This window comes from Oncorhynchus mykiss, chromosome 27, assembly GCF_013265735.2.
Source record: "Oncorhynchus mykiss isolate Arlee chromosome 27, USDA_OmykA_1.1, whole genome shotgun sequence".
Lineage (NCBI taxonomy): Eukaryota > Metazoa > Chordata > Actinopteri > Salmoniformes > Salmonidae > Oncorhynchus > Oncorhynchus mykiss.
Genome location: NC_048591.1, coordinates 30,617,697 through 30,645,149, shown reverse-complemented (window position 1 = coordinate 30,645,149; position 27,453 = coordinate 30,617,697). Strand labels below are relative to the sequence as shown.

Here is a 27,453-nt window from a genome sequence, read left to right as displayed (position 1 = left end):
GATTGGTTGAAGAGTATGCATTTAGTTTTACTTGCATTTAAGAGCAGTTGGAGGCCAGGGAAGGACAGTTGTGTGGCATATAAGCTTGTCTGGAGGTTAGTTAACAAAGTGTCCAAAGAAGGGCCAGAAGTATACAGAATGGTGTCGTCTGCGTAGAGGTAGATAAGAGAATCACCAGCAGCAAGAGCGAGATTATTGATGTATACAGAGAAAAGAGTCGGCCCAGGAATTGAACCCTGTGGCACCCCCATAGAGACTGCCAGAGGTCCGGACAACAGGCACTCCGATTTGACACACTGAAGTCTGTCTGAGAAGTAGTTGGTGAACCAGGCGAGGCAGTCATTTGAGAAACCAAGGCTGTTGAGTCTGCTGATAAGAATGTGGTGATTGACAGTCAAAAGCCTTGGCAGGACCTTGAGCGTGGCTGAGGTGCATCCATGACCAGCTCGGAAACCAGGTTGCATAGCGGAGAAGGTACGGTGGGATTCAAAATGGTAGGTGATTTGTTTGTTAACTTTCGAAGACCTTAGAAAGGAAGGGTAGGATAGATATAGGTCTGTAACAGTTTAGGTCTAGGGTGTCTCCTACTTTAGAGAGGGGGATGACCACGGCAGTTTTCCAATCTTTGGGGATCTCAGACGATACGAAAGAGCGGTTGAACAGGGTTGCAACAATTGCGGCAGATCATTTTAGAAAGAGAGGGTCCAGATTGTCTACCCCAGCTGATTTGTAAGGGTCCAGATTTTGCAGCTCTTTCAGAACATCAGCTATCTGGATTTGGATGAAGGAGAAATGGGGGAGGCTTGGGCAAGTTGCTGTGGGGGGCTGTTGACCGGGGTAGCCAGGTGGAAAGTATGGCCAGCCGTATAAAAATGCTTCTTGAAATTCTCAATTGTTGTGGATTTATCGGTGGTGACAGTGTTTCCTAGCCTCAGTTCAGTGGGCAGCTGGGAACAGATGTTATTCTCCATGGACTTTAGTGTCCCAGAACTTTTGAGTTTGTGCTCCAAGATGCAAATTTCTGTTTGAAAAAGCTAGCTTTTGCTTTCCTAAATGCCTGTGTATTTTGGTTCCTAACTTTCCTGAAAAGTTGCATATCGCGGGGGCTACTCGATGCTAATGCAGTACGCCACAGGATGTTTTTGTGCTGGTCAAGGGCAGTCAGGTCTGGAGTGAACCAAGGGCTATATTTGTTCCAGTTTCAACATTTTTTGAAAGGGGCATGCTTATTTAAGATGGTGAAAAAAGCACTTTTAAAGAATAACCAGGCATCCTCTACTGACGGAATGAGGTCAAGATCCTTCCATGATACCCGGGCCAGGTCGATTAGAAAGGGCCTGCTCACTGAAGTGTTTTAGGGAGCATTTGACAGTGATGAGGGGTAGTCGTTTGACCGCAGACTCATTATGGACGCAGGCAATGAGGCAGTGATCGCTGAGATCCTGGTTGAAGACAGTAGAGGTGTATTTGGAGGGCAGGTTAGTCAGGAGGATATCTATGAGGGTGACCGTGTTTACGGATTTGGGGTTGTACATGTTAGAGGTCCTTAACTGATCTTTAACTAGCCTCTCAAAGCACTTCATGGTGACAGAAGTGAGTGCTACAGGGCGATAGTCATTTAGTTCAGTTACCTTCACTTTCTTGGGTACAGGAACAATGGTGGACATCTTGAAGCAAGTGGGCCAACAGACTGGGATAGGTAGAGATTGAAAATGTCCATAAACATTCCAGCCAGCCGGTCTGCGTCTTGGGATGCCGTCTGTTCCGGCAGCCTTACGAACGTTAAATGTCTTACGCACGTCAGCCACAGAAAACAAGAGCTTCCTCGTGAGCGTCGGTGGCCCGTGTCAGCGGCTCAGTGTTTTCCTTGAAGCAGGCGAAGAAGGTCTTTAACTTGTCCGGGACTGAGGCGTCGGTGTCAGCGACATGGCTGGCTTTCCCTTTATATTCCGTGATTGTCTGGAGTCCCTGCCACATACATTGAATTACGACTCCACTTTGTCCATGTTTTGTTGTTTTGCCTCGTTGATTGCCTAATGGAGGGCATAGCTGGTCTGTTTGTACACATCCATGTTACCTGAACTGCTGCAACTCCTATTCTTTGTAAGTGTGTAACTGACATGAACATTGAAGGTGAAATGCAGGGTAGTTCTTATTTAGAATGAGTAAGTATCAGGCTTGTGATGCCTATGATTTAGAGGTAGGTGAAAGCAAAGAGAACTTCTTGAGTAAGGAAAAAGATCTCTAAAGTGAAATGTTATGCATGTCAGTGTTTTGCAATGTAATATCCTTCTTACCGCATTCTTGAAGTTAGTGGTTGGAAAGTAAGTCTGACTGTGTAAACATTTCAGCTGCACTACTACCAACCAAAACAAAATACCTAACCACTGTGACTAACCCACCTTGAAAAGGTCCTTGTTGTAGTGGCCAGTGAGAAAAAAAGACAACCTTGGCATCATTTACCAAGAGTTCAGCTCAGAGGGAGTGTCAATCACACAAACACAATAATATTGATCTCCCTCATGGAATGCTGTTATGTAACCAACTAGGATCTTTTGCACATAAAACAAACCAAACACAAAGTGGGCTTTGGGAATAAGTATATGCTGGTAGCATACAACTTATGCATGTGTAGGATGAATTGGGACATTGGTGACCACAACGTTGGTATAGCATGCTAAAATGGATTTAGCCTCTATTTGTTTGTTTGTGTGCATGCGTATGTTTGGAGGTTAACTGTATCTGGGAGGTGACTTGAGCCATCCTGGCATTAAGGAGAAAATGCAGTGTTCTCATTTGAGCTAGAAAATAAAATGAATACGCCACTTGGTTTTATAACACAGGCCAGATCATGTGCCTTATGGTGCTCTATGCTAATCACCTTACTGACTGACTGCTTTCTGTATGAGAGAGAAGAGAGGAGAGACAGAGAGAGAGAGAGCAAGAAGGGCCTTCTATGCTATCAAAAGGAACATAAAATTTGACATACCAATTAGGATCTGGCTAAAAATACTTGGTTTCTATAACTCAGTTATAGAACCCACTGCCCTTTATGGTTGTGAGGTCTGGGGTCATCTCACCAATCAAGAATTCACAAAATGGGACAAACACCAAATTGTGACTGCATGCAGAATTCTGCAAAAATATCCTCCGCGTACTACGTAAAACCTCTGTAACGTCTGATTCCAACTCACACTCTAAAAACACATAGATCCCCTGAACGCAGCTCACTTTCCAGCTCACAATCACAAACACATAGATCCCCTGAACGCAGCTCAGATCCCAATCACCTGAATTCTGAACACCTGTTAACACGCCTGCCTGTATGTCATTATCACACAGTATTTAGTTCAGTTCTTTGCACTCAGTCATTATGAGGTATTGTTTGTTTTGTGACACACTTCTATTTGGAGCGGTGGTTTTCCGTGAGTTACGCCTCATGTGTATGATAGTTTTTGCCTGCCTCACTAAGGACGCCTTTTGCCTCTTCACTGCCTGTACTTTAGCCTATTGGATTTCCTGTTATCAACCTATTGCATGATCTCCCAGATGACGTTACTAGCCTTTTCCTGGGGCTCTGTTCACAAACACAAACAGAGCCCCAGGACAGCAACACAATTACACAACCAAATCATGAGAAAACAAAAAGATAATTACTTGACACATTGGAAAGAATTTACAAAAAAAACAGAGCAAACTAGAATGCTACTCAGTGGCAAAATACCTAACCACTGTGACTAACCCAAAATGAAGGAAATATTTGACTATGTACAGACTCAATGATCATAGCCTTGCTATTGAGAAAGGCCGCCATAGGCACACCTGGCTCTCAATAGAAGACAGGCTATGTGCACACTGCCCACAAAATAAGGTGGAAACTGAGATGCACTTCCTGACCTCCTGCCAAATGTATGACAATATTAGAGACATTTTTCCCTCAGATTACAGCAGCCTAAGGCACTGCTTCTCAGTGCTAGAGGTGTCACTACAGACACCCTGGTTTGAATCCAGGCTGTATCACAACAGGACGTGATTGGGAGTCCCATAGGTTGGTGCACATTTGGCCCAGCGTTGTCCGGGATTGGCCGGTGTAGGCCGTCATTGTAAATAAGAATTTGTTCTTATCTGACTTGCCTGGTTAAATAACATTAAATACATATGTCATCTGCCATATCGAAACATTTTATCAACCCCTACAAAATAATATCCATTAATTATAATCCAGATAATAATTAACATTTTCTGTTGCTGCAGGATTATTTTCCTGCTGTAACAAACTGGCTCAAATTTAGATCCTACATCTGTAGATGCTCTAATAACACTGAGTCCTAATGGAATTACTCTGCAGTGATTTTGACCGTGTGGATGTCCATTACCACTTTTTATGTAATAGTTCTTTCCTTGTAGGCTTAGCGAGGTAGGGAGGTGTATCCTGACTTTCTTATGCTGTGTGTGAACATCACACATCCTCTGGACTTGTAATACAGTCCAAAACTGGCATAGAGCCAAAGGGAGAGCTTGAGAATTTGTTCCCTTCATCAGAATAAGATTACAGCTTCCTAGTCTTTCTGCCAAGACTCACTACGATATCCCATGATCTTCCCCAGTGTTTTGGGAATACACTGAAACCAGTGTGTGGATGTGGGTACAGTGTAGTAGTTCTCTTAGGGCTCTTGGCCATTTTGGGCATTCCTCTGACACCACCTGATATTATTTTTAATTTAACCTTTATTTAACTAGGCAAGTCAGTTAAGAACAAATTCTTATTTACAACGATGGTCTACCGGGGAACAGTGGGTTAACTGCTTTGTTCAGGGGACGAACGACCTTATCAGCTCACAGATTCAATCCAGCAACCTATTGGTTACTGGCCCAACACTAACCACTAGGCTACCTGCCACACCTAAATGATATAGATGTCCTGACAGGGAGCTCAGCCCTAGTGATGTACTGGACTGTTCGCACCACCCTCTGTAGTGCTTAGCGGTTGAGCGCGGTGCAGTTGCCATACCAAGCGGTGATGCAGCCAGTCAAGATGCTCTCAATGGTGCAACTTTTTGAGGATCTGAGGGCCCATGCCAATTCTTCTCAGCCTCCTGAGGGGGAAGAGCAGTCGTGCCCTCTTCGCAACTGTGTGGGTGTGTGTGGATCACTTGAAGCTCTTGACCTCTTCCACTACAGCCCTGTCGATGTGGATGGGGCGTGCTCGCCCCCCTATTTCCTGTAGTCCACGATCAGCTTCTTGGTCTTACTGACGTTTAGGGAGAAGTTGCTAAAATAAAGCAATTCACTGTTAAATGCCATTACAGTACTGGATAGAGTAAATATACACGTAACTCTTCACTCAATGATTAAACAGATGCATCTGGATGTAAAATAGCAATCTACAGTATTGTCACCAAAAGTATTGTCACATAAAGTCATGTGCTTATATTGATCTAGTGTCAGACACAACTTGGCAGGGACGACCAGTTTGTTTCGGAAGTCAAAATAATCAAAACAGATGTATCATGAGAACCCACAGCTGAGAACCCACAGCCCAGTGTTGGCCGGGGTAGACTGTCATTGTAAATCATTTGTTTCTAACTGACTTGCCTAGTTAAATCAAATTCCCTGAACCAGTGTTGTTGGTCTACTCTAGACACGTTACTCAGAAATATCTGTTTAAATAGACATGGTTAGCAGATGTTAATGCGAGTGTAGCAAAATGCTTGTGCTTCTAGTTCCGACAATGCAGTAATATCTAACTAGCAATCTGACAAATTCACAACAACTACCTTATACACACAAATGTAAAGGGGTGAATGAGAATATGTACAAATAAATATATGGATGAGCGATGGTCGTGCAGCATAGGCAAGATGCAGTAGATGGTATAGAATAGAATACAGTATATACATATGAGATGAGTAGTGTTGGATATGTAAACATTATTAAAGTGGCATTATTTAAGGTGACTAGTGATACCTTTATTAAGTCCATTATTTAAGTGGCCAGAGATTTTAGTCAGTATGTTGGCAGCAGCCACTCAATGTTAGTGATGGCTGTTTAACAGTCTGATGGCCTTGTGATAGAAGCTGTTTTTCAGTCTCTCGGTCCCAGCTTTGATGCACCTGAACTGACCTCGCCTTCTGGATGATAGCGGGGTGAACAGGCAGTGGCTCGGGTGGTTGTTGTCCTTGATGATCTTTTTGGCCTTCCTGTGACATTGAGTGCTGTAGATGTCCTGGAGGGCAGGTAGTTTGCTCACCGAGTCAGCGTATACATCAATATTATCGTCCGAAGCTAAAAGGAACATATCCCAGTCCACGTGATCGAAGCAATCTTGAAGCGTTGAATCCGATTGGTCAGACCAGTGTTGGATGGACCTGAGCATGGGCGTTTCCTGTTTTAGTTTTTGCCAATAACCGGGGGAGCAATAAAATGGAGTCATGATCAGATTTGCCAAATGGAGGACAGGGGAGGGCTTTGTAATCATCGTGGAAGTTAGAGTAGCAGTGATCCAGAGTGCTACCAAATCGTGTCGCGCATTCAATGTGCTGATAGAATTTAGGCAGAATTGTTCTCAGATTAGCTTTGTTAAAATCCCCCAGCTACAATAAATGCCTCACATAATTATGTGTCCTCACATAATACAATGTCTTTAACTGAAATAAAACGACATTTGAATGATAAACAATGCTCTAAAATTGGTTTGCCAGAAGTTAGTTTCAGTTCACTATGGTTGACGTTCCTCCAGCTGACTGAAGAGAAGGGAACGTCTAGGTTCCTTTTCCCGCTATATTTGGGAGAGGTGAGTTGTGTCAGCTTGTCGACCGTAAAAGTGTGCTCTGCCATGTTAGGGTGGTCCCTTACAAAGATTGTTGATTTGCGGAATACCTGGGAAGGCCCATGTGTGTAAAGTAGCTGAGGTGTGTTTGTGTCACATCCACCATATAAGGAGACTGTCATGGCATGGAGGGATATCCTTACAGCCAGTGGAGGGATCCTCATATTTTACAGGTATGTCTTTGTTCATGTAAACATGTGGATATGCTTAGGACACTAATAACGTGCATTTATGTAAAAAATGTCGTCTAGGCCTAATACTGAGCTGAATCATCCTAATACTGTAAATTATATCTTGAACTCCTTACCATTTCACCAAATTTGGAACTTAACCTTTCACCCAATTCTCTATATTACCACCTCAGCTTAGTATGAACTAACCTGTACCTTCAAGTACATGTTGATTTGGAAAACTTAACTGATCACTTACTCTTTTAAAATGTGTTTTTCTTGAACCAGAGATATGTCTGCAGAGACAATGATCAACTAATATCTCTAGCCAGTTGGCTCCTGAACCTCTCTTTGAACTGACCTTTATACCAAGCAGCTGCTATTAATATATCTGTGTGTATTTTACAGTGTGTGTTTGTGTGTGCACCAGTGGCAATGTTAAACTTTAACCCTTCGCAGGTGCTGGGTTTTTCCTCATGCCACGTATGGTACTGGTTGACCTGGAAGAAATTGGTCCTTTCCCAGCATTCCCTGCTGCTCATCTGTGTGTGTGGGCACCCAGACACAGACTGAACCACAGTGACATGAGAGTTAAAATTACACACTGTAGTTTGAAGAACTTGTGGAGGCCTCCAAATGATTAAAAAATAAAACGGGTCACGGCAATTCCATGGTAACGGAATTACGCTGAGACTTATAAAACATTGATTCTTCATTATAAAGTAAAGAAACAGAGTCTCAGCGTAACTCTATTACCATGGAAAATGACCTTGGTAAGATGTCAAGTTAATGCATTCTAATGGTAAGAGATATCTAGGCAAGATGAGCCCAGACCTGACACAGACCAGAAACGGTTTTGCCGCCTTGGATCCAGAGGTTCCAGCGCTTCCCATTCAAGATTGGATCCGGAGGTACCTACTTCTTCTTCCTCTGTTCTGTCTCCCTCTCCGGTGGCTTCTACCTCGAGTTCAGATCCTCAGAGCTCCCAAACTTATCAGACCGTGAGGCTGCCTGAGAAACCGGCCCATTCAACATCACCAGCTGTCATCATAGGCGAGAATGGTGAGAAACATCTATGGTGAGAAACATCTCGGTCCCCAAGGCAAAAACCCTGTGCTACCCAGGAGCACGAGTTCAGAACATCACATGGCTGCTTCCTACTGTTCTACGACACATGCTGGGAGCTGACACTGTCGTAGTCCATGTGGGGTCAAACGACATCAGGAGGGCTAGCTCGGAACATCTGAAAATTGATTTTAAAGAACTGATTTTAGCATTAAAAGACTCAAAAAAACTGCCATTAATTTCAGGTCCAGTACCATCGTTGGGCCGCGGGTGTGAAAGATTCAGCAGGCTACTGGCATTACACATCTGGCTAAAAGACTACTGTACTCTGCTGGAGTCACTTTTATAGATAACTTTGAAACCTTCTAGAAACAGAAGACACACTACAGGAATGACGGAGTCCATCCAAATCATCTTGAGTTTGAGTTTATTTTTTATTTTTACAGGGACAGTGCACATTAATCAACGTTTCAGTAAAAGTGCCGGTTTTAGCCAGCCGGCTAATTTTCAACCGCAGTCCCTGGGCAGGTTATTAAAAACAATTACAATATAGACAATAGCAGCATAGAACAAGCAAGACATAGCATACAGACAGAGCAACATAGGACAAGCAGGACGCAGCATACAGACAGAGCAACATAAAACAAAAAGCAGCAAGACAAAATTCATAAAAGCAACAAAGTGTTTCCACACCTCACAAGCTACAGACAACAGACAACATGGAAAGCGGCAACACACAGCTAGGGACCATGTTCACAAATCTGATTGACCATTAGCCATGTCTTCAAGCATTTTGTGAAAGTGTGATATGTGGTGCAGTTATGTGTGTCTGATGGCAGTGTATTCCAGACATGGGAAGCTCTCACAGAGAATGCAGATTTACTAAAGGTGCTTTTCCTTAGGGGAACTATACAGTCACCTCTCATGGCAGACCTTGTGGATCTGCTGCCATATGTCTGGGTTTTCTGTTTAACAAAAATATTGAGTGGAGGGGGAGCCAGGCCATTAAGGATCTTGAATACAAGACATGCGTCGGTGTATTGCACAAGATTTTCCCAACTCAAGAGCTCATGCTTTCTAAGGATGTGACAATGATGATGGCTATTGGGCTTCCTATCAAGCACTTTGAGAGCCTGTTTGTAGACAGACTGAATAGGTTTTAATGTTGTACAGCAAGCTTGGGCCCAACTAGTCAAGCAGTAGGGAGTATCATAGATTTGAAGTACAGTTTTGCTACCTCTGTAGTCAAACAATTTCGTATAAATCGGAAATTAGCTAGGTTGAATTTGGTTATTTGAATTACCTTTTTCACATGCTTTTTAAAAGAGAGGTTGGAATCAAGTATGATGCCAAGGTACTTAAAATCGGATACCACCTGGAGCTTCTCCCCTGAGACATCTGGCTCAGTAGCATCTGTTGTCCTCTTTGTGGAGAACATGCAAGCAGTTTTTTTCACATTGAGATGCAAACACGAGTCACTGAGCCACTTTGTAACCTGGACCATTACAGTAGTGAGTTCTTGTGCAGCTTGTTGTTTGCTCTTTGCATGCACATATATCACTGTATCATCTGCATACATTTGAACTTCAGACCCAGTACAGACAGAAGGCAGATCATTAATGTACAGGCTGAACAGGAGGGGCCCCAGTATTGACCCTTGGGGCACGCCCACATCATAGCTACGAGTGGGCGACAGCTCATTGCTCACTCTGACACACTGAGTTCTGCCTTCAAGGTATGATTTCATCCATCTCAAGGCATCAGGGGAAAAGTTGAACTTGGACAATTTTGTGATGAGAATCTCATGGTTAACAGTATCAAAAGCCTTCCTTAGGTCCAGAAACACAGCCCCAACAGCACCCCCTTTGTCCATCTTGGACTTCACATTTTCCAGAAGAAAGCAGTTGGCCGTTTCTGTGGAGTGTTTCGCTCTGAAGCCAAACTGCATGGAGTGTAATGTGAAGGGGCTGTTGTTTAGGTGGGCAATCAGTTGTTCTGCTACACACTTTTCAACAACCTTTGACACCACAGGTAGTATACTAATGGGCCTGTAGTTACTCACGTCAGCAGGGTCGCCTGATTTAAAGATGGCCGTTATTATGGCCATTTGGCTCCTGGACTCCACACATTTCAAGGCTGCATTGAAACAAGACTTATCAATGACCCCAAGACAAACTCAGTTAATCTCTACCAATGTGGCAATGATGTCGTCATAATGCTGCATCAAATGTATATTATCCTAGGGGCGTTGGCAGACACAATGTAAATAACTTAATTTATGTCCACCTAATTGCCCTGAATACCACTGTTTATCCTACAGCTATTGTAAGCAGTAACCATGAGCCAATAAACCAGAGTTACACTGTTAGCACTGAGGCGGTGTGCTATAGTAGGAAGACCACTTTATGCAGCTCACCCTTCACTATCAGCTCCAATATAAATAACATGAGCAAGTCTACTTCTGATAAGCTTCCCAGTAAAGCATTAAAAACAATCAAGCAACCCAGAAAAGTGCTAAAAATAGCCCATATTATATTAACATATGCAGCTTGAGAAACAAGGTCCATGAAGTCAATAACTTGTTTGTAACAGATGACATTCATATTCTCTGAAACTCACTTAGATAATACCTTTGATTATACAGAAGTAGGAATACATGGTTATGACATTTACCGAAAAGACAGAAATGTAAGTGGGGGCGGTGTTGCGGTCTATATTCAGAACCACATTCCTGTAAAGCTTAGAGACGATCTAATGTTAAATTCTGTCAAAGTAATATGGCAACAGGTTCTTCTGCCTCACCTAAAGCCCATTCTTTTGCGAAGCTGCCATAGAACGCCACGTGCTAACAGTCAGTATCTGGATAATATGTGTGAAATGCTTGATAGTGTATGTGATATCAACAGAATAGTATATTTTCTTGGTGATTTAAATATTGACTGGCTCTCATCAACCTGCCCACTCAAGAAATAACTTCAAACTGTAACCAATGCCTGCAACCTGGTTCAGGTTATCAGTCAACCTACCAGGGTAGTTACGAACATCACAGGAATTAAATCATCAACATGTATTGATCACATATTTACTAAATCTGCAGAAATGTGCTTTAAAGCAGTATCCAAATCCATAGGATGTAGTGATCACAATATAATAGCCATATCTAGGAAAACCAAAGTTCCAAAGGCTGGGCCTAATATAGTGTACAGTGGCAAGAAAAAGTAGGTGAACCCTTTGGAATTACCTGGATTTCTGCATAAATTGGTCATCAAATGTAATATGATCTTGATCTAAGTCACAACAACAGACAAACATAGTGTGCTTAAACTAATAACAGACAAATTATAGTTTTTTTTCTTGTCTATATTGAATACATAATTTAAACATTCACAGTATAGGATGGAAAAAGTATGTGAACCCCTAGGCTAATAACTTCTCCAAAAGTTAATTGGAGTCCAATCAAAGAGACAAGATCGGAGATGTTGGTTAGAGCTGCCCTACCCTAATAAAAACACTCACAAAATGTGAGTTTGCTATTCACAAGAAGCATTGCCTCAAACAAAATAGATCCCAGAAGAATTGTTGACTTGTATAAAGCTGGAAAGAGTTACAAAAGTACCTCTAAAATCTTTGATGTTCATGAGTCCACGGTAAGACAAATTGTCTATAAATGGTAAAAGTTCAGCATTTTTGCAACTCTCCCTAGGAGTGGCTGTCCAGCAAAGGTGACTGCAAGAGCACAGCGCGGAATGCGACTTTGAGGTTAAGAAGAATCCTAGAGTGTCAGCTAAAGACTTACAGAAATCTCTGGAACATGCTAACATCTCTGTTGACGAGTCTACGATACGTAAAACCCTAAACAAGAATGGTGTTCATGGGAGGACACCACGGAAGAAGCCACTGCTGTCCAAAAACAACATTGCTGCACATCTGAAGTTTGCAAAAGTGCACCTGGATATTCCACAGCGCTACTGGCAAAATATTCTGTGGACAGATAACTACAGGTGAGTTGTTTGGAAGGAACACACAACACTGTGTGGAGAACAAAAAGCACAGCACACCAACATCAAAACCTCCTCCCAACTGTAAAGTATGGTGGAAGGAGCATCATGGTTTGGGGCTGCTCTGCCTCAGGGCCTGGACAGCTTGCTATCATCAACGGAAAAATGAATTCCCAAGTTTATCAAAACATTTTGCAGGAAAATGTTAGGCTATCTGTCCGCCAATTGAAGCTCAACAGAAGTTGGGTGATGCAACAGGACAAAGACCCAAAACACAGAAGTAAATCAACAACAGAATGGCTTCAACAGAAGAAAATAAGCCTTCTGGAGTGGCCCAGTCAGAGTCCTGACCTCAACCCGATTGAGATGCTGTGGCATGACCTCAAGAGAACAGTTCACACCAGACATTCCAAGAATATTGCTGAACTGAAACAGTTTTGTAAAGAGGAATGGTCCAAAATTCCTCCTGACCGGTGTAGGTCTGATCTGCAACTACAGAAAAAGTTTGGTTGAGGTCATTGCTTCCACAGGAGGGTCAACCAGTTATTAAAGGGTTCACATACTTTTCCCACCCTGCACTGTGAATGTTTACACAGTCCGTTCAATAAAGACCTAAAAATGTATAATTGTTAGAGTGTTATTAGTTTAAGCAGACTGTGATTGTCTATTGTTGTGACCTAGATGAATATCAGATCAAATTGTATGATCAATTTATGCAGAAATCCAGGTATTTCCAAAGGGTTCACATACTTTTTCTTGCCACTGTATAAGAGGTCATTCAAGAAGTTTTGTAGTGATTCATATGTTGATGATGTAAATAATATTTGCTGGTCTGTGGTGTGTAATGAGGAGCAACCAGACGCTGCACTTGGCACATTTATGAAATTGCTTATTCCAGTTATTAATAAGCAAAGTGACCCATTAAGAAAATGACTGGAAAAACTGTTAAATCCCCTTGGATTGATGAGGAATTTAAAAATTGTATGGTTGATAGGGATGAGGCAAAAGGTATGGCAAATAAGTCTGGCAGCACAACTGATTGGCAGATGTACTGAAAAGTAAGAAATCATGTGACTAAGCTAAGTAAAAATGCAAATAAACTATACAATGAAACAAAGATAAATTATATAAATAATGATAGTAAAAAACTTTGGAGCACCTTCAATGACAATTTGAGAATGAAAGCCAACTCGGCTCCATCGTTAATTGAATCAGATGGCTCATTTATCACAAAATGTCACGATCATTTGTAGAAACGGACCAAGGCGCAGCGAATGTTGAGTTCCACATAATTTATTATTGGGTGAAACTTAACAAAAAACAATAAACGAACAACGAACCGTGACTACAGAGGTGCTACATACACTTAGACAAAATACAATATCCCACAAACACTACTTAAGTATTCAACAACGATTACCAGCTACCTCTAATTGGAATCATACAAAATCACCAACATAGAAAACAAAACTAGAACCCCACATAAAAATAATAAACTAGACTAACCCCCCAGTCACGCCCTGACCTACTCCACCATAGAAAATAAGGACTCTCTATGGTCAGGATGTGACACAAAACCCACTGATATTGTCAATGACTTTGAGTTTTTCATTGGCAAGATAAGCAAACGTAGGGATAACATGCCAGCAACAAACGCTGACACTACGCATCTAAGTATATCTGACCAAATTATGAAAGACAAGAATTATACTTTTAAATTCTGTAAAGTCAGCGTGGATGAGGTGAAAAAATTATTGTTGCCTATCAACAATGACAAGCCACCGGGGTCTGACAATCTGGATGGAAAATGACTGAGGATAATAGCGGATGATATTGCCACTCCTATTTGCCACATCTTCAATTAAAGCCTACTAGAAAGTGTGTGCCCTCAGGCCTGGAGGGAAGCTAAAGTCATTCCGCAACCTAAGAATAGTAAAGCCCCCTTTACTATCAGCCTGTTACCAACCCTTAGTAAACTTCTGGAAAAATTGTGATTGTTTCTGGTCAATGCTATTTCACAGTAAACAAATTGACAACAGACTTTCAGCATGCTTATAGGGAAGGACACTCAACAAGCACAGTACACAAATGACTGATGATTGGCTGAGAGAAATAGATGATCAAATGATTGTGTGGGCTGTCTTGTTAGACTTCAGTTCGGCTTTTGACGTTATCGATCATAGTCTGCTGCTGGAAAAACATGTGTGTTATGGCTTTACACCCCCTGCTATGTTGTGGATAAAGAGTTACTTGTCTAACAGAACACAGAGGGTGTTCTTTAATGGAAGACTCTCAAACATAATCCAGGTAGAATCAGAAGTTCCTAGGGGGCAGCTGTCCATAATAAAGCGCTGCTCTGCCTTCTTAACAACACTATCAACAAGGTAGGCCCTGGTTTTGTCACACCTAGACTACTGTTCAGTAGTGTGGTCAGGTGACACAAAGAGGGACTTAGGGAAATTGCAGTTGGCTCAGAACAGGGCAGTACGGCTGGCCCTTAAAAGTACATGGAGACCTAATGTTAATGGCATGCATGTCAATCTCTCATGGCTCACAGTGGAAGAGAGATTGACTTCATCGTTAGTTGTTTTTGTAAGAGGTGAATGTAATGAGCTGTCTGTTTAAAATACTAGCACACAGCTCGGACACCAATGCATACCCCACAAGACATGCGACCAGAGGTCTCTTCACAGTCCCCAAGTCCAGAACAGACTATGGGAGGCGCACAGTACTACATAGAGCCATGACTACATGGAACTCTATTCCACATCAGGTAACTGATGCAAGCAGTAGAATCAGAGTTAAAAAGCAGGTAAAAATACATCTTATTGAACAACGGGTACTGTGAAGAGACACACACAAAAGTACAGACACATTGTGATATTGTTGTATGGTGGTATTGGACATTTTGTGTTGTGGACACGTGGTGGTGTAGGGATGTTATATGATGTACTGTTTTATCTTTAGCTCATTCAGTACAAACATAGTTCACTGTTTTACATGTTGTTTTATATGTAATGTGGGTGCTTTGGACCCTAGGAAGAGTAGCTGCTGCCTTGGCAGGAACTAATTGGGATCCATAATAAATCCAAATCCAAGAGATCAACATTTTTTGCAGTGCATATAACAAACAGTGTGACAGCAGTCATAAAACTAAACATCTGTGTCACGATGCAGATATATTCTCAATTAAAACAATTATTAGATACCGACTAGGCCTATATAAGAAACACACACACACACTACTTCCAATCACACACACCCTCCCCATCCCATGACTCTTATTGCCGTATGGGCCTGTGGAAGAGGCCTCTTTAAGTCGAGGCACGTTTAGCAGGCAGCCTGGCTCATGTGACTGTCATACCTTCAGATATTACTGCAGGAACAAACCCAGGAATTTGAGACAGACAGGCCAGCCCAGGACAGCCTGGGATCCTCCACTGAATCAATGCCTAATTCAATCATCAATAATCAGAGACCTGCTTGCTGCACTCTGTACCCTGGCCCCAGGACACAAGAAGGGGCCACGAGGAGCCATCTAAAAGCCACGGGACTGCAGGGATGCTCCTTAGTTAGGGGTCCTTCCGGGTCAAATGGATGGGCTGTTCAAATCACACGATAAAAACAGCAAGAAATAAATCAAGAATTTGCATATTTTATACTATAACCAGCAATGAGATCACCAACATGATATGCATGAAGTGGTTCAGTGAAACAGGCCTAGTGTTATCAGACAGTGTTTCATTTTCAAGAAGCGATATGGTATGATCAAGACACTCAGTGACCTCAGTACTTAGATATAAGGTATTTAAGCTGTGGAGGCTGCTTAGCGGAGGACGGCTCATATTAATGTCTGTAACGGAGTGAATGGAATGACATCAAACAGATGGAAACCATGTGTTTGATGTACAGTATTGGATACTATTCCACTCATTACCACGAGCCCGTCCTCCCCAATTAACGTGCCACCAACCTCCTGTGTATTTAAGTATGACTCAGAAGTATTTATGTCTGTAATAAAGCCCTTTTTGGGGGAAAATTCATTCTGATTGGTTGGGCCTGGTTCCCCAGTGGGTGAACCTATGCCCTCCCAGGCCCACCCATGGCTGCGCCATTGCCCAGTCATGTGAAATCCATAGATTGGGACCTAATGAATTTATTTCAATTGGACTGATTTCCTTATACACTGTAACTCAGTAAAATCTTTGAAATTGTTGCATGTAGCGTTTATATTTTTGTTCAGTATATTTCTATGCGCCATCCAGCCACATAGGGAATGTCTAACTCCAGAGTGGGCATTCTTCCATTGCACAGATACTTTGTTTTAAAAACCAGAACTCAGAAGATCGTTGTAATCTCCCTTGTTTGAACCGCATTATAATAGAATAGAGAGTGATTAAAAACTTGGGGAACTAGCCATTGGAATGCACTATGGAAAGTTGCTCTGCCAAGCACAAGATAGTCAGTGCTGTCGAAGTTCAATGTGTCCACAAGTTTGCGCTCTAACAAAGCAGTTCTCATTCAAAGGACTTCAAAATTAATCCTATCTTAAATCCCTTTGTTTCATTGTTTCCCATCCTTCACCTACCCTGATGTGAAAGAACAGAGCTAATTAAATAACATTTGTTCTTTTTTGTCAGATTGGTGCTGTCACGGATTAGCCTCGTACAGAAGGTAAGGTTACGAGATCCGGATTGTTCGTAGGTCGCGGACAATATACCATTTAAAAATACTGATGCTCACTAAGTAGCCTACATCGTCTATCCACCCCTTATCTTTTTGCCGAAAAGTTGATTTGACAATGATGTTCTTCTAACCAACCATTTAAAGAATGGAGTAGAAGCAGTATACTTCTATATCCAACCTGCTGCTGTCTTGGTTGGACCAGGTCTCTCTTGAAAATAAGGTTTTATCTCAATGAGACTAACCTGTATAAATAAATACAAAATATCTGCAAACAGATCAAGTCTGTGAAAACACACCAAAAGACGTAGAGGTCTGCAGGTCATTAGAAGAACAGAAATAGGACAGCACTCCTGTAAATACATTTCAATTGACATTTAATTTCCGCACAAATGTTTTGTGTATGAGCCCTTCTTCAGCATGCAAGGCAATGGCAATCAATATCACAACAACTTTACCTCACAGGTGGGCATAATTATAAATTCCCAGTAAATATTGGCCCATTCAAGAGATCCCAGCAGAGGGAGCTGTGGGGTGCCCAGAACATCAAATAAAGACACAGTGTGTAGACACACAACACAATACATATACATTATGATGTCATTACCTAAAAAATGTTTCAGGTCATTATAAAGCAGAGGAGGCTGATGGGAGGAGCTCATCTTAATGGAATGGATTTAATGGAACAGAGTCAAACGTTTTTGATACCATTCCATCCATTCCATACCAGCCATTACAATGAACCCATCCTCCTATAGCTCCTCCCACCAGCTTCTGTTAAAAATTGCCTCCAAAAGAAACAATCGCCTCTAGGTAGTTCTGCCTGATGGTGATATGTTGTGTCTACTTGTAGGTGATTAATTATCTGTAGGGTCAAGGTTGCAGGATATGCAGGATATATTGTTGCTGCCAAGAAGGCAGCAACAATCAACACATTACATAATTAGAACATGCACCATTATAACAACATGATCCATCCTAAGAAAAGCATTTCCACTCCTCTGTAACAGAGTCTCCCATCAATATTTTAAGTTCATTCAGTGGCACTAACATGTCTAGACGAAGCATGGATTGTAGACTATTCCATGCATCTGATGCACAAGAAGAAAAGGCAGTCTTGCCCAATACTGTGAATGTCCTGGGGACTTTAAGTAGCAACCACCTAGCTTACCGGTTATGGTAACTGCTGGTGGTGAAGGAGACCAGACTATAGAGGTAAAGTGGGAGTTGACACAAAAAGGCTTTGTAGAAGAACACATGCGTTCCCCAAGGCAAGGTCAAATACAGGGTCAACTATGACCCCTATTGGGAGAAACATTGAAATAACAGTCACACCCATAGAGAACAATAGCTATCCCATTATGGCATCTGTGAGCACACAGGCAGCGCCATTGAGGCCATCTCCATTTTGAAGTCGTCCATTTTCTTATTTTACTACTACTAAGAGTTGGTGAACAATCTGAAAAGGTGCATACTGACACCTGGAGTGTGTTTTCAAACAGGTATAAAGACCAGGTAGGTGATTTACTGCCACCTGCAGTTATGGAATGTTTGCTCACGAATGTAATTCATTGGCTAATCCCTCCTGATGACCTGGATGGAATTATGTGATCCTTCCTTAACCGATAGGAAGTCCCACCCAGTTGACCACTTCAAAATGGCTCTACCCATGATAAAACTGGCTTTTGAGCACAAGAGGCGTCTATCATTCTCTATGGTCATACCTTATCTCATTAACATGTTGATGAAACATAGTGTCTCAATAGCAAGGCAATGCTCACTGAGTCTGTACATAGTCAAAGCTATGTCCTTAAGTTTGGGTCAGTCACTTTGTTTAGGGCCAAAGAGCATTCTAATTTGCTCTGCTTTTTGTTAATTCTTTTAATGTGTCAAGTAATTATCTTTTTGTTTTCTTATGACTTGGTTGGGTCTAATTGTGTTGTTGTCCTGGAGCTCTGTGGGGTCTGTTTGAGTTTGTGAACAGAGCCCCAGGACCAGCTTGCTTAGGGGACTCTTCTCCAGGTTAATCTCTCTGTAGGTGATGGCTTTGTTATGGAAGGTTTTGGGAATCGCTTCCTTTTAGGTGGTTGTAGAATTGAACGTCTCTTTTCTGAATTTTGATAATTAGCGGGTATCGGCCTAATTGTGCTCTGCGTGCATTATTTGGTGTTTTAAGTTGTACACTGAGGATATTTTTGCAGAATTCTGCATGCAGAGTCTCAATTTGGTGTTTGTCTCATTTTGTGAATTCTTGGTTGGTGAGCGGACCCCAGAACTCACAACCATAAAGGGCAATGGGTTCTATAACTGATTCAAGTATTTTTTAGCCAGATCCTCATTGGTATGTCAAATATGATGTTCCTTTTGAAGGCATAGAAGGCCCTTCTTGCCTTGTCTCTTAGCTGGCTCACAGCTTTGTGGAAGTTACCTGTGGCTCTGATGTTTAGGCCGAGGTATGAATAGTTTTTTGTGTGCTCTATGGCCATGGTGTCGAGATGGAATTTGTATTTGTGGTCCTGGCCGACTTTACCTTTTTTGGAACACCATTATTTTTGTCTCACTGAGATTTACTGTCATGGCCCAGGTCTGACAGAATATGTGCATAACATCTAGGTGCTGCTGTAGGCCTCCTTGGTTGGAGACAGAAGCACCAGATCATCAGCAAACAGCAGACATTTGACTTCAGATTCTAGTAGGGTGATGCCGGGTGCTGCCGACTGGTCTAGTGCCCTCGCCATTTCATTGATATACAGTGGAAGTTGGAAGTTTACATGCACTTAAGTTGGCGTCATTTCAACCACTCCACAAATGTCTTGTTCAACAACCTATAGTTTTGGCAAGTCAGTTAGGATATCTACTTTGTCCAGGACACAAGTAATTTTCCCAACAATTGTTTACAGACAGATTATTTCACTTATAATGCACTATATCACAATTCCAGTGGGTCAGAAGTTTAAATACACTAAGTTGACTGTGCCTTTAAACAGCTCGGGAAATTCCAGAACATGATGTCATGGCTTTAGAAGCATCTGATAGGCTAGTTGACATCATTTGAGTCAATTGGAGGTGCACCTGTAGGCCTACCTTCAAAGGCCTACCTTTGTAGACCTCTACAAGTCAGGTTCATTCTTGGAAGCAATTTCCAAACACCTGAAGGCACCACATTCATCTGTACAAACAATAGTACGCAAATATAAACACCATGGGACCATGCAGCCGTAATACCGCTCAGGAAGGAGACGCATTCTGTTTCCTAGAGATGAACGTACTTTGGTGCAAAAAGTGCAAATCAATCCCAGAACAACAGCAAAGGACCTTGTGACAATGCTGGAGGAAACAGGTACAAAAGTATCTACATCCACAGTAAAACTAGTCCTATATCGACATAACCTGAAAGGCCGCTCAGCAAGGAAGAAGCCACTGCTCCAAAACCGCCATAAAAAAATCCAGATTAAGGTTTGCAAATGCACATGGGGACAAAGATCAGACTTTTTGGAGGAAATGTTTGGCCATAATGACCATCGTTATGTTTGGAGGAAAAAGCCAAAGAACACCATCCCAACCGTGAAGCACGGAGGTGGCAGCATTATGTTGTGTGGGGTGCTTTGCTGCAGCAGGGACTGGTGCTCTTCACAAAATAGATGGCTTCATGAGGTAGGAAATTATGTGGATATATTGAAGCAACATCTCAAGACATCAGTCAGGAAGTTAAAGCTTGGTCGCAAATGGGTCTTCCAAATGAACAATGACCCCGAGCATACTTCCAAGGTTGTGGCAAAATGGCTTAAGGACAACAAAATCAAGGTATTGGAGTGGCCATCCACAAATCCCTGACCTCAATCCTATAGAACATTTGTGGGCAGAACTGAAAAAGCATGTGCGAGCAACGAGGCCTACGACTCAGTTACACCAGTTCAGTTAGGAGGAATGGGCCAAAATTCACCCAACTTATTGTGGGAAGCTTGTGGTTGGCTACCCGAAACGTTTGACCCAAGTTAAACAATTTAAAGGCAATGCTACCAAATACTAATTGTGTGTATGTAATCTTTTGACCTACTGGGAATGTGATTAAATAAATAAAAGCTGAAATAACTATTTCTCTGTACTATTATTCTGACATTTCACATTCTTAAAATAAAGTGGTGATCCTAATTGACCTAAGACAGGGAATTTTTACTAGGATTAAATCTCAGGAATTGTGATAAACTGAGTTTAAATGCACTTGGCTAAGGTGTATGTAAACTTCCGACTTCAACTGTATATGTTGAAGAGTGTGAGGCATAAGCTGCATCCCTGACTCACCCCAAGGCCCCTTGGAAAGAAATATGTGTTTTTTTGTCAATTTTAACCGCACACTTGTTGTTTGTGTACATGGATTTTATAATGCCATATGTTTCCCCCCCCAACACCACTTTACATCCATTTGTATAGCAGGGTGTGCAGGGTGAATATGTGGTCTGTCGTATGGTAATTTGGTAAAAAGACAATTTGACATTTGTTCCGCACATTTTTTTAACTGAGGCAATGTACAAGTCTGCTGTTAATGATAATGCAGAGGATTTTCCCAAAGTTGCTGTTGATGCATGTCCCATTGGTAGTTATCGGGGTAAAATTTGTCTCCACTTTTGTGGATTGGCGTGATCAGTCCTTGGTTCCAAATATGGAAGTAGATGCTAGAGCTGAGGAGGATGTGAATGAGTTTAAGTATAGCCATTTGGAATTTGTTGTCTGTATATTTTATAATTTCATTGAGGATACCGTCAACATAACAGGCCTTTTTGGGTTGGAGGGTTTGTATTTTGTCCTGTAGTTTATTCAATGTAATTGGAGAATCCAGTGGGTGCTGGTAGTCTTTAATAGTTGATTCTAAGATTTGTATTTGATCCTGTATATGTTTTTGCTGTTTGTTCTTTGTTATAGGGCCAAAAAGATTGGAGAAATCGTTTACCCATACATCTCCATTTTGGATAGATTTAGTTGTTCGTTTAGCATTTTCCAATTTTCCCAGAAGTGGTTAGTCTATGGATTCTTCAATTATATTGAGCTGATTTCTGACGCACTGTTCCTTCTTTATCCTTTTTTTTTTTTTGTGATTCACCATAGTGAAGGCGTAGACTCAGGTTTTCTGGGTCTCTATGTTTTTGGTTGGATAGGTTTCTCAATTTCTTTCTTAGGTTTTTGCATTCTTCATAAAATCCTTTGCCATTGTTATTCATTTTCTTCGGATTTCTGTATGACATTTTTGTATTTGATAGGGAAGCTGAGAGGTCAAATATAATGTTTAGGTTTCCTACTGCCAAGTTTACACCTTCACTATTACAGTGAAACGTTTTGTCCAGGAAGTTGTCTAAAAGGGATTGAATTAGTTATTGCCTAATTGTTTTTTTTTTCTCTAGGTTTCCACACTACATTTCTTCAATCTATAGCATTTCTTAATATTATTCAGCTCCTTTGGCTCTCTCTCTCTCTCTCTCTCTCTCTCTCTCGCTCTCTCTCTCTCTCTCCCCCCTTCTCTCTCTCTCTCTCTCTTAGTCTGTGTGTGCATTTCTAACAACATCCCAATATTCTCATCTTCTACCCTTGATGTTCTTGCTGCTTTTCTTCTACCCCCTCCCGCCTGTCCTCATTTCCCTCCTTTCTTCATCAGCCAGGGGATCACCTCTTCTACATCATCATCAAAAGCCAGTGGTGTAAAGTACTTAACTAAAATACTTTAAAGTACTACTTAAGTAGTTTTTTGAGGTATCTGTACTTTACTATTGAAATTTTTGACAACTTTTACTTCTTAAAGAAAATAATGTACTTTTTAAATTTTCCCTGATACCAAAAAGTACTTATAAAGTTATATTTTGACATGAAAATGGTCCAATGCATACACTTATCAAGAGAACATCCCTGGTCATCCCTACGGCCTCTAACAAATGTGTAAATAAATGTCAGTGTTGTAGTGTACACCTGGCTATCTGTGAAGTAAAATAAAAAAATAACATTGTGCTGTCTGGTTTGCATAATACAAGGATTTTGAAACTATTAATAATTTTACTTGTGATACTTAAGTATATTTAAAACCAAACACTTTTAGACTTTTACTCATGTAATATTTTACTGGGTGACTCTCACTTTTACTTGAGTCATGTTCTATTAAGGTATATTTTCTTTTACTACAGTATGACTTTTGGGTACTTTTTCCACCACGGTCAAAAGCATCGACTGATTATAGCCCTAGTATACAGTAGAACTATGGGCCGGGAAAAATAACCTTCAAGCTGTTTCTCAGCAAAATGATTCCTATTTTGGTGCAATCGTTTAGAATAACTTATTTTATCACAACATCATATCGGTTGATGGCCATAGAATAATGGTGATGACAGGATGATCCTCCACGTTTCACACCAGAATAGTGGAGATGCGAGACAAAAGTAGAGGGGTGCAATCGGTGGCATCGGTGGCAATCGGTGGCATTGCGAAGGTTTTCCAGGAGACGGCGCAGTGAGCCATTACGTTTCAGTTGCATATGAAAAGGGGAGTAGGAGGCTAGCGCAGCAAAGTGGAGCCAGCAAGCAGGACCCAGGACAGCCACACGGATAGGTAGTTCAGAGGAGTAAAAGCCGGCACGGCGCTTGGTGGATTCAAGTTCTGATTGAGGTTCGCTACTTGGTAAGATGATCCGAGATAAACGACCAGCAAGCAATATGTTAATTAGGCAGTTTAGCTACTTAGCATTTTCCCACGAGTTTGTCCCGAGTAGGTACATTGTAAACAAAGGCTTGGCGTTTTGTAATAACGTCGTTATTAAGGTAGCTACGAATTCACCGAAACCATTCGATTCTGCAAAAAAGCCGACAAGTTTACTACCACATATTTAGCTTTACAAGTTGTACATTTAGCTGTTATACCGGAAGCATTGATGCTACTATAGTGCATGTGTTAGATATAACAATACGAAAGTTATCTAGATAGCCAGTTCACTAGCTAACAAATAATCCCTTCCCTTGTAGCTGGTCAGCATAGCATTGTGGCCGAGACGAGCAGACAAGCTGTCACAATGCGCCAACATTGTTTTAATTAGTGCAATCATCATGAAATAGTATCTCCTCGCAGGTAGCCTACTACAATGTTTCAGTAAAGTTAATCACTACAGGAGTTCCACAGAAGAGTTTTACCACATTAAGATGCATACAGGTTAGCTACATATAATAACATTTATACATTGAGAAGCAAAAACAATTTTGAGACAGTTTAGTTTGTCCAACTCTAAACCATATAATTGTTTCATATTTGCATGAACATGTTTTGAGAGAACATCTCAAGTCATGTAGGCAGTTTCTGAGGGGAGGTGATTGAGGCACCATTTTTACCTCATCTAGCCATGCTCTTATTTTTAGTCTGTCTAATAGCAGGGTTGCGTTGTGTATAACTGACGTAAATGGTGGGCTTTTTACATGTTCTTTCTGCTTTTCCCTCCCTGATTGTTCCTATATCCCTGCTCTCTCATAGGTCTATTCATAGAAGGCAGGATGTACAGTGGAAAATGCTACAAACTGTGGCTGACTACTTTCTTTAGTTCATTTATGTGGTTCATTGTGTGCAGTAAAGTTTTTTCTTCTATTGGTTTAGAGGCATGTTATAGGCATGTTTGTTTCATAATGTTGGTTGTTTTTGTTGTGCCTATTTAGACAGCAGGAATGGGGCAAGGTGTGGGTGGTTGACTGACAGGGAGACGGACCAATCACTTGTCAGGATGCTGGCTCGGAACCGCTTCATCCTCCTGGTGGTGGTGGGGGCGGTGCTGGCCATCGTGAGTCTCAGCCTCCAATTCTGTAAGTAAACTGTGTGTGTTTGTGTAGTGTATTGTAGTGTCTCTACATCTGCCATTATTTGTGGTTGGAATTTGTGTGTGATTGTTTGGTGTGTATATCCAGGTATGTTTGTGTATGATCACACGGTGTGTGTGTATTATATCTGACCACTAGTGTTTTCCACTCCAAGCGACCCATTTACATGGAAACAAAGACAGGTCCTCTAGAGACATTCTATATTTAGACCAGTCCTATCCACTATGATACCTTGAGATACTCTTAAGTGTTCTCCCAATGACGTGTCGGTAGAAAATGGCCTCTGCCACCGTTAGGTCATTGTGCCCCATATCCCCTGTGCATAGAAAAAAAAACTAAAACAGTCACACTCCAAACTCCACTATGGCCAAGACCAAAGAGCTGTCAACGGACACCAGAAACAAAATTGTAGACCTGCACCAGGCTGGGAAGACTGAATCTGCAATAGGTAAGCAGCTTGGTTTGAAGAAATCAACTGTGGGAGCAATTATTAGGAAATGGAAGACATACAAGACCACTGATAATCTCCCTCGATCTGGGGCTCCACGCAAGATCTCACCCCGTGGGGTCAAAATGATCACAAGAACGGTGAGCAAAAATCCAAGAACCACACGGGGGGACCTAGTGAATGACCTGCAGAGAGCTGGGACCAAAGTAACAAAGCCTACCATCAGTAACACACTACGCCGCCAGGGACTCAAATCCTGCAGTGCCAGACGTGTCCCCCTGCTTAACCTCTAATGACTCCCCATCCCGCATGAGGGAGCGTAATCATCGACTGACACTAATTAGCATAACGCAACGGACATCACAAGTGAAATATATTGAGACACAGCTTAGCCTTTTGTTAATCACCCTGTCATCTCAGATTTTCAAAATATGCTTTACAGCCAAAGCTAGACAAGCATTTGTGTAAGTTTATCGATAGCCTAGCATAGCATTTTGTCTAGCTAGCAGCAGGTAACTTGGTCACGGAAATCAGAAAAGCAATCAAATTAAATCGTTTACCTATGATGAGCTTCTGATGTTTTCACTCACGAGACTCCCAGTTAGATAGCCAATGTTCCTTTTTTCCAAAAATATAATTTTTGTAGGCGAAATAGCTCCGTTTGTTCTTCACGTTTGGCTGAGAAATCACCCGGAAATTGCAGTCACGAAAACGCCGAAAAATATTCCAAATTAGCTCCATAATATCGTCAGAAACATGGCAAACGTGGTTTATAATCAACCCTCAAGGTGTTTTTCAAATATCTATTTGATAATATATCCACCGGGACAATTGGTTTTTCAGTAGGACCAATTGGAATAATGGCTACCTCTGTATTTTATGCGAGAATCACTCTGGGAGCCATCAGGTGACCAGTTGCGCAATGTAGCCGCTTACGGGTATTCTTCAACATAAATGCGTAAAACTACATCACAATGCTGTAGACACCTTGGGGAATACGGAGAAAAAGTAATCTGGTTGATAGCCCATTCACTGCTCAATAGGGACGCATTGGAACGCAGAGCTTTCAAAACATGAGGCACTTCCGGATTGGATTTTTCTCAGGCTTTCGCCTGCAATATCAGTTCTGTTATACTCACAGACAATATTTTTACAGTTTTGGAAACTTTAGAGTGTTTTCTATCCTAAGCTGTCAATTATATGCATATTCTAGCATCTTGTCCTGACAAAATATCCCATTTACTATGGGAATGTTATTTTTCCAAAAAATGAAAATACTGCCCCAGTCACAAAAGGTTTTAAGCCAGTACATGTCCAGGCCCGTCTGAAGTTTGCTAGAGAGCATTTGGATGATCCAGAAGAAGATTGGGAGAATGTCATATGGTCAGATGAATCCAAAATATAACTTTTTGGTAAAAACTCAACTCGTCATGTTTGGAGGACAAAGAATGCTGAGTTGCATCCAAAGAACACCATATCTACTGTGAAGCATGGGGGTGGAAACATCATGCTTTGGGGCTGTTTTTCTACAAAGGGACCAGGACGACTGATCCGTGTAAAGGAAAGAATGAATGAGGCCATGTATCGTGAGATTTTGAGTGAAAACCTCCATCCATCAGCAAGGGCATTGAAGATGAAATGTGGCTGGGTCTTTCAGCATAACAATGATCCCAAACACACTGCCCGGGCAACGAAGGAGTGGCTTCGTAAGAAGCATTTCAAGGTCCTGGAGTGGCCTAGCCAGTCTCCAGATCTCAACCCATAGAAAATCTTTGGAGGGAGTTGAAAGTCCGTGTTGCCCAGCAACAGCCCCAAAACATCACTGCTCTAGAGGAGATCTGCATGGAGGAATGGGCCAAAATACCAGCAACAGTGTGTGAAAACCTTGTGAAGACTTACAGAAATCGTTTGACCTCTGTCATTGCCAACAAAGGGTATATAACAAAGTATTGAGATAAACTTTTGTTATTGACCAAATACTTATTTTCCACCATAATTTGCAAATAAATTCATTAAAAATCCTACAATGTGATTTTCTGGATTTTTTTTCCTCATTTCGTCATGTCTGTCATAGTTGAAGTGTACCTATGATGAAAATTACAGGCCTCTCTCATCTTTTTAAGTGGGAGAACTTGCACAATTGGTGGCTGACTAAATACGTTTTTGCCCCACTGTATATGTAATTTCCTCCATCACGTTCTCTGTCTTTGCTCTCCTTTCATCTTGCTCTTTTATCTTCCCTTCAATTCCTATAGTCTATATTTTCCTGTATCGCTCTGTTGATGTTAATGCCTCCCCCTCGCTCCTCTTCCATTCCCTCTCCTGTCATCTCTCTCTGTCTCTCCTTTCCTCTATTCTATCGCTCTCACCATATCTCTCCTCCTGTTTTCGTTTCCCTCCTTCTCAGTCCTCTGTTCCACTAAGC

The 27,453-nt window shown here is 41.6% G+C and overlaps 1 protein-coding gene across 1 annotated transcript in view; it reads left to right on the top strand.

The window, feature by feature from the left end:
* Nucleotides 1-23,267: 23,267 nt before the first annotated feature.
* Nucleotides 23,268-27,453, top strand: part of LOC110507937 (2-phosphoxylose phosphatase 1) — a 28,108-nt gene continuing 23,922 nt past the window's right edge. The window contains exons 1-2 of the mRNA XM_036964989.1: nucleotides 23,268-23,402; nucleotides 24,422-24,565. Coding sequence (XP_036820884.1) covers nucleotides 24,487-24,565 — 79 coding nt within the window. The 5' untranslated portion in view covers nucleotides 23,268-23,402; nucleotides 24,422-24,486. The remainder of the gene's footprint in view (nucleotides 23,403-24,421; nucleotides 24,566-27,453) is intronic.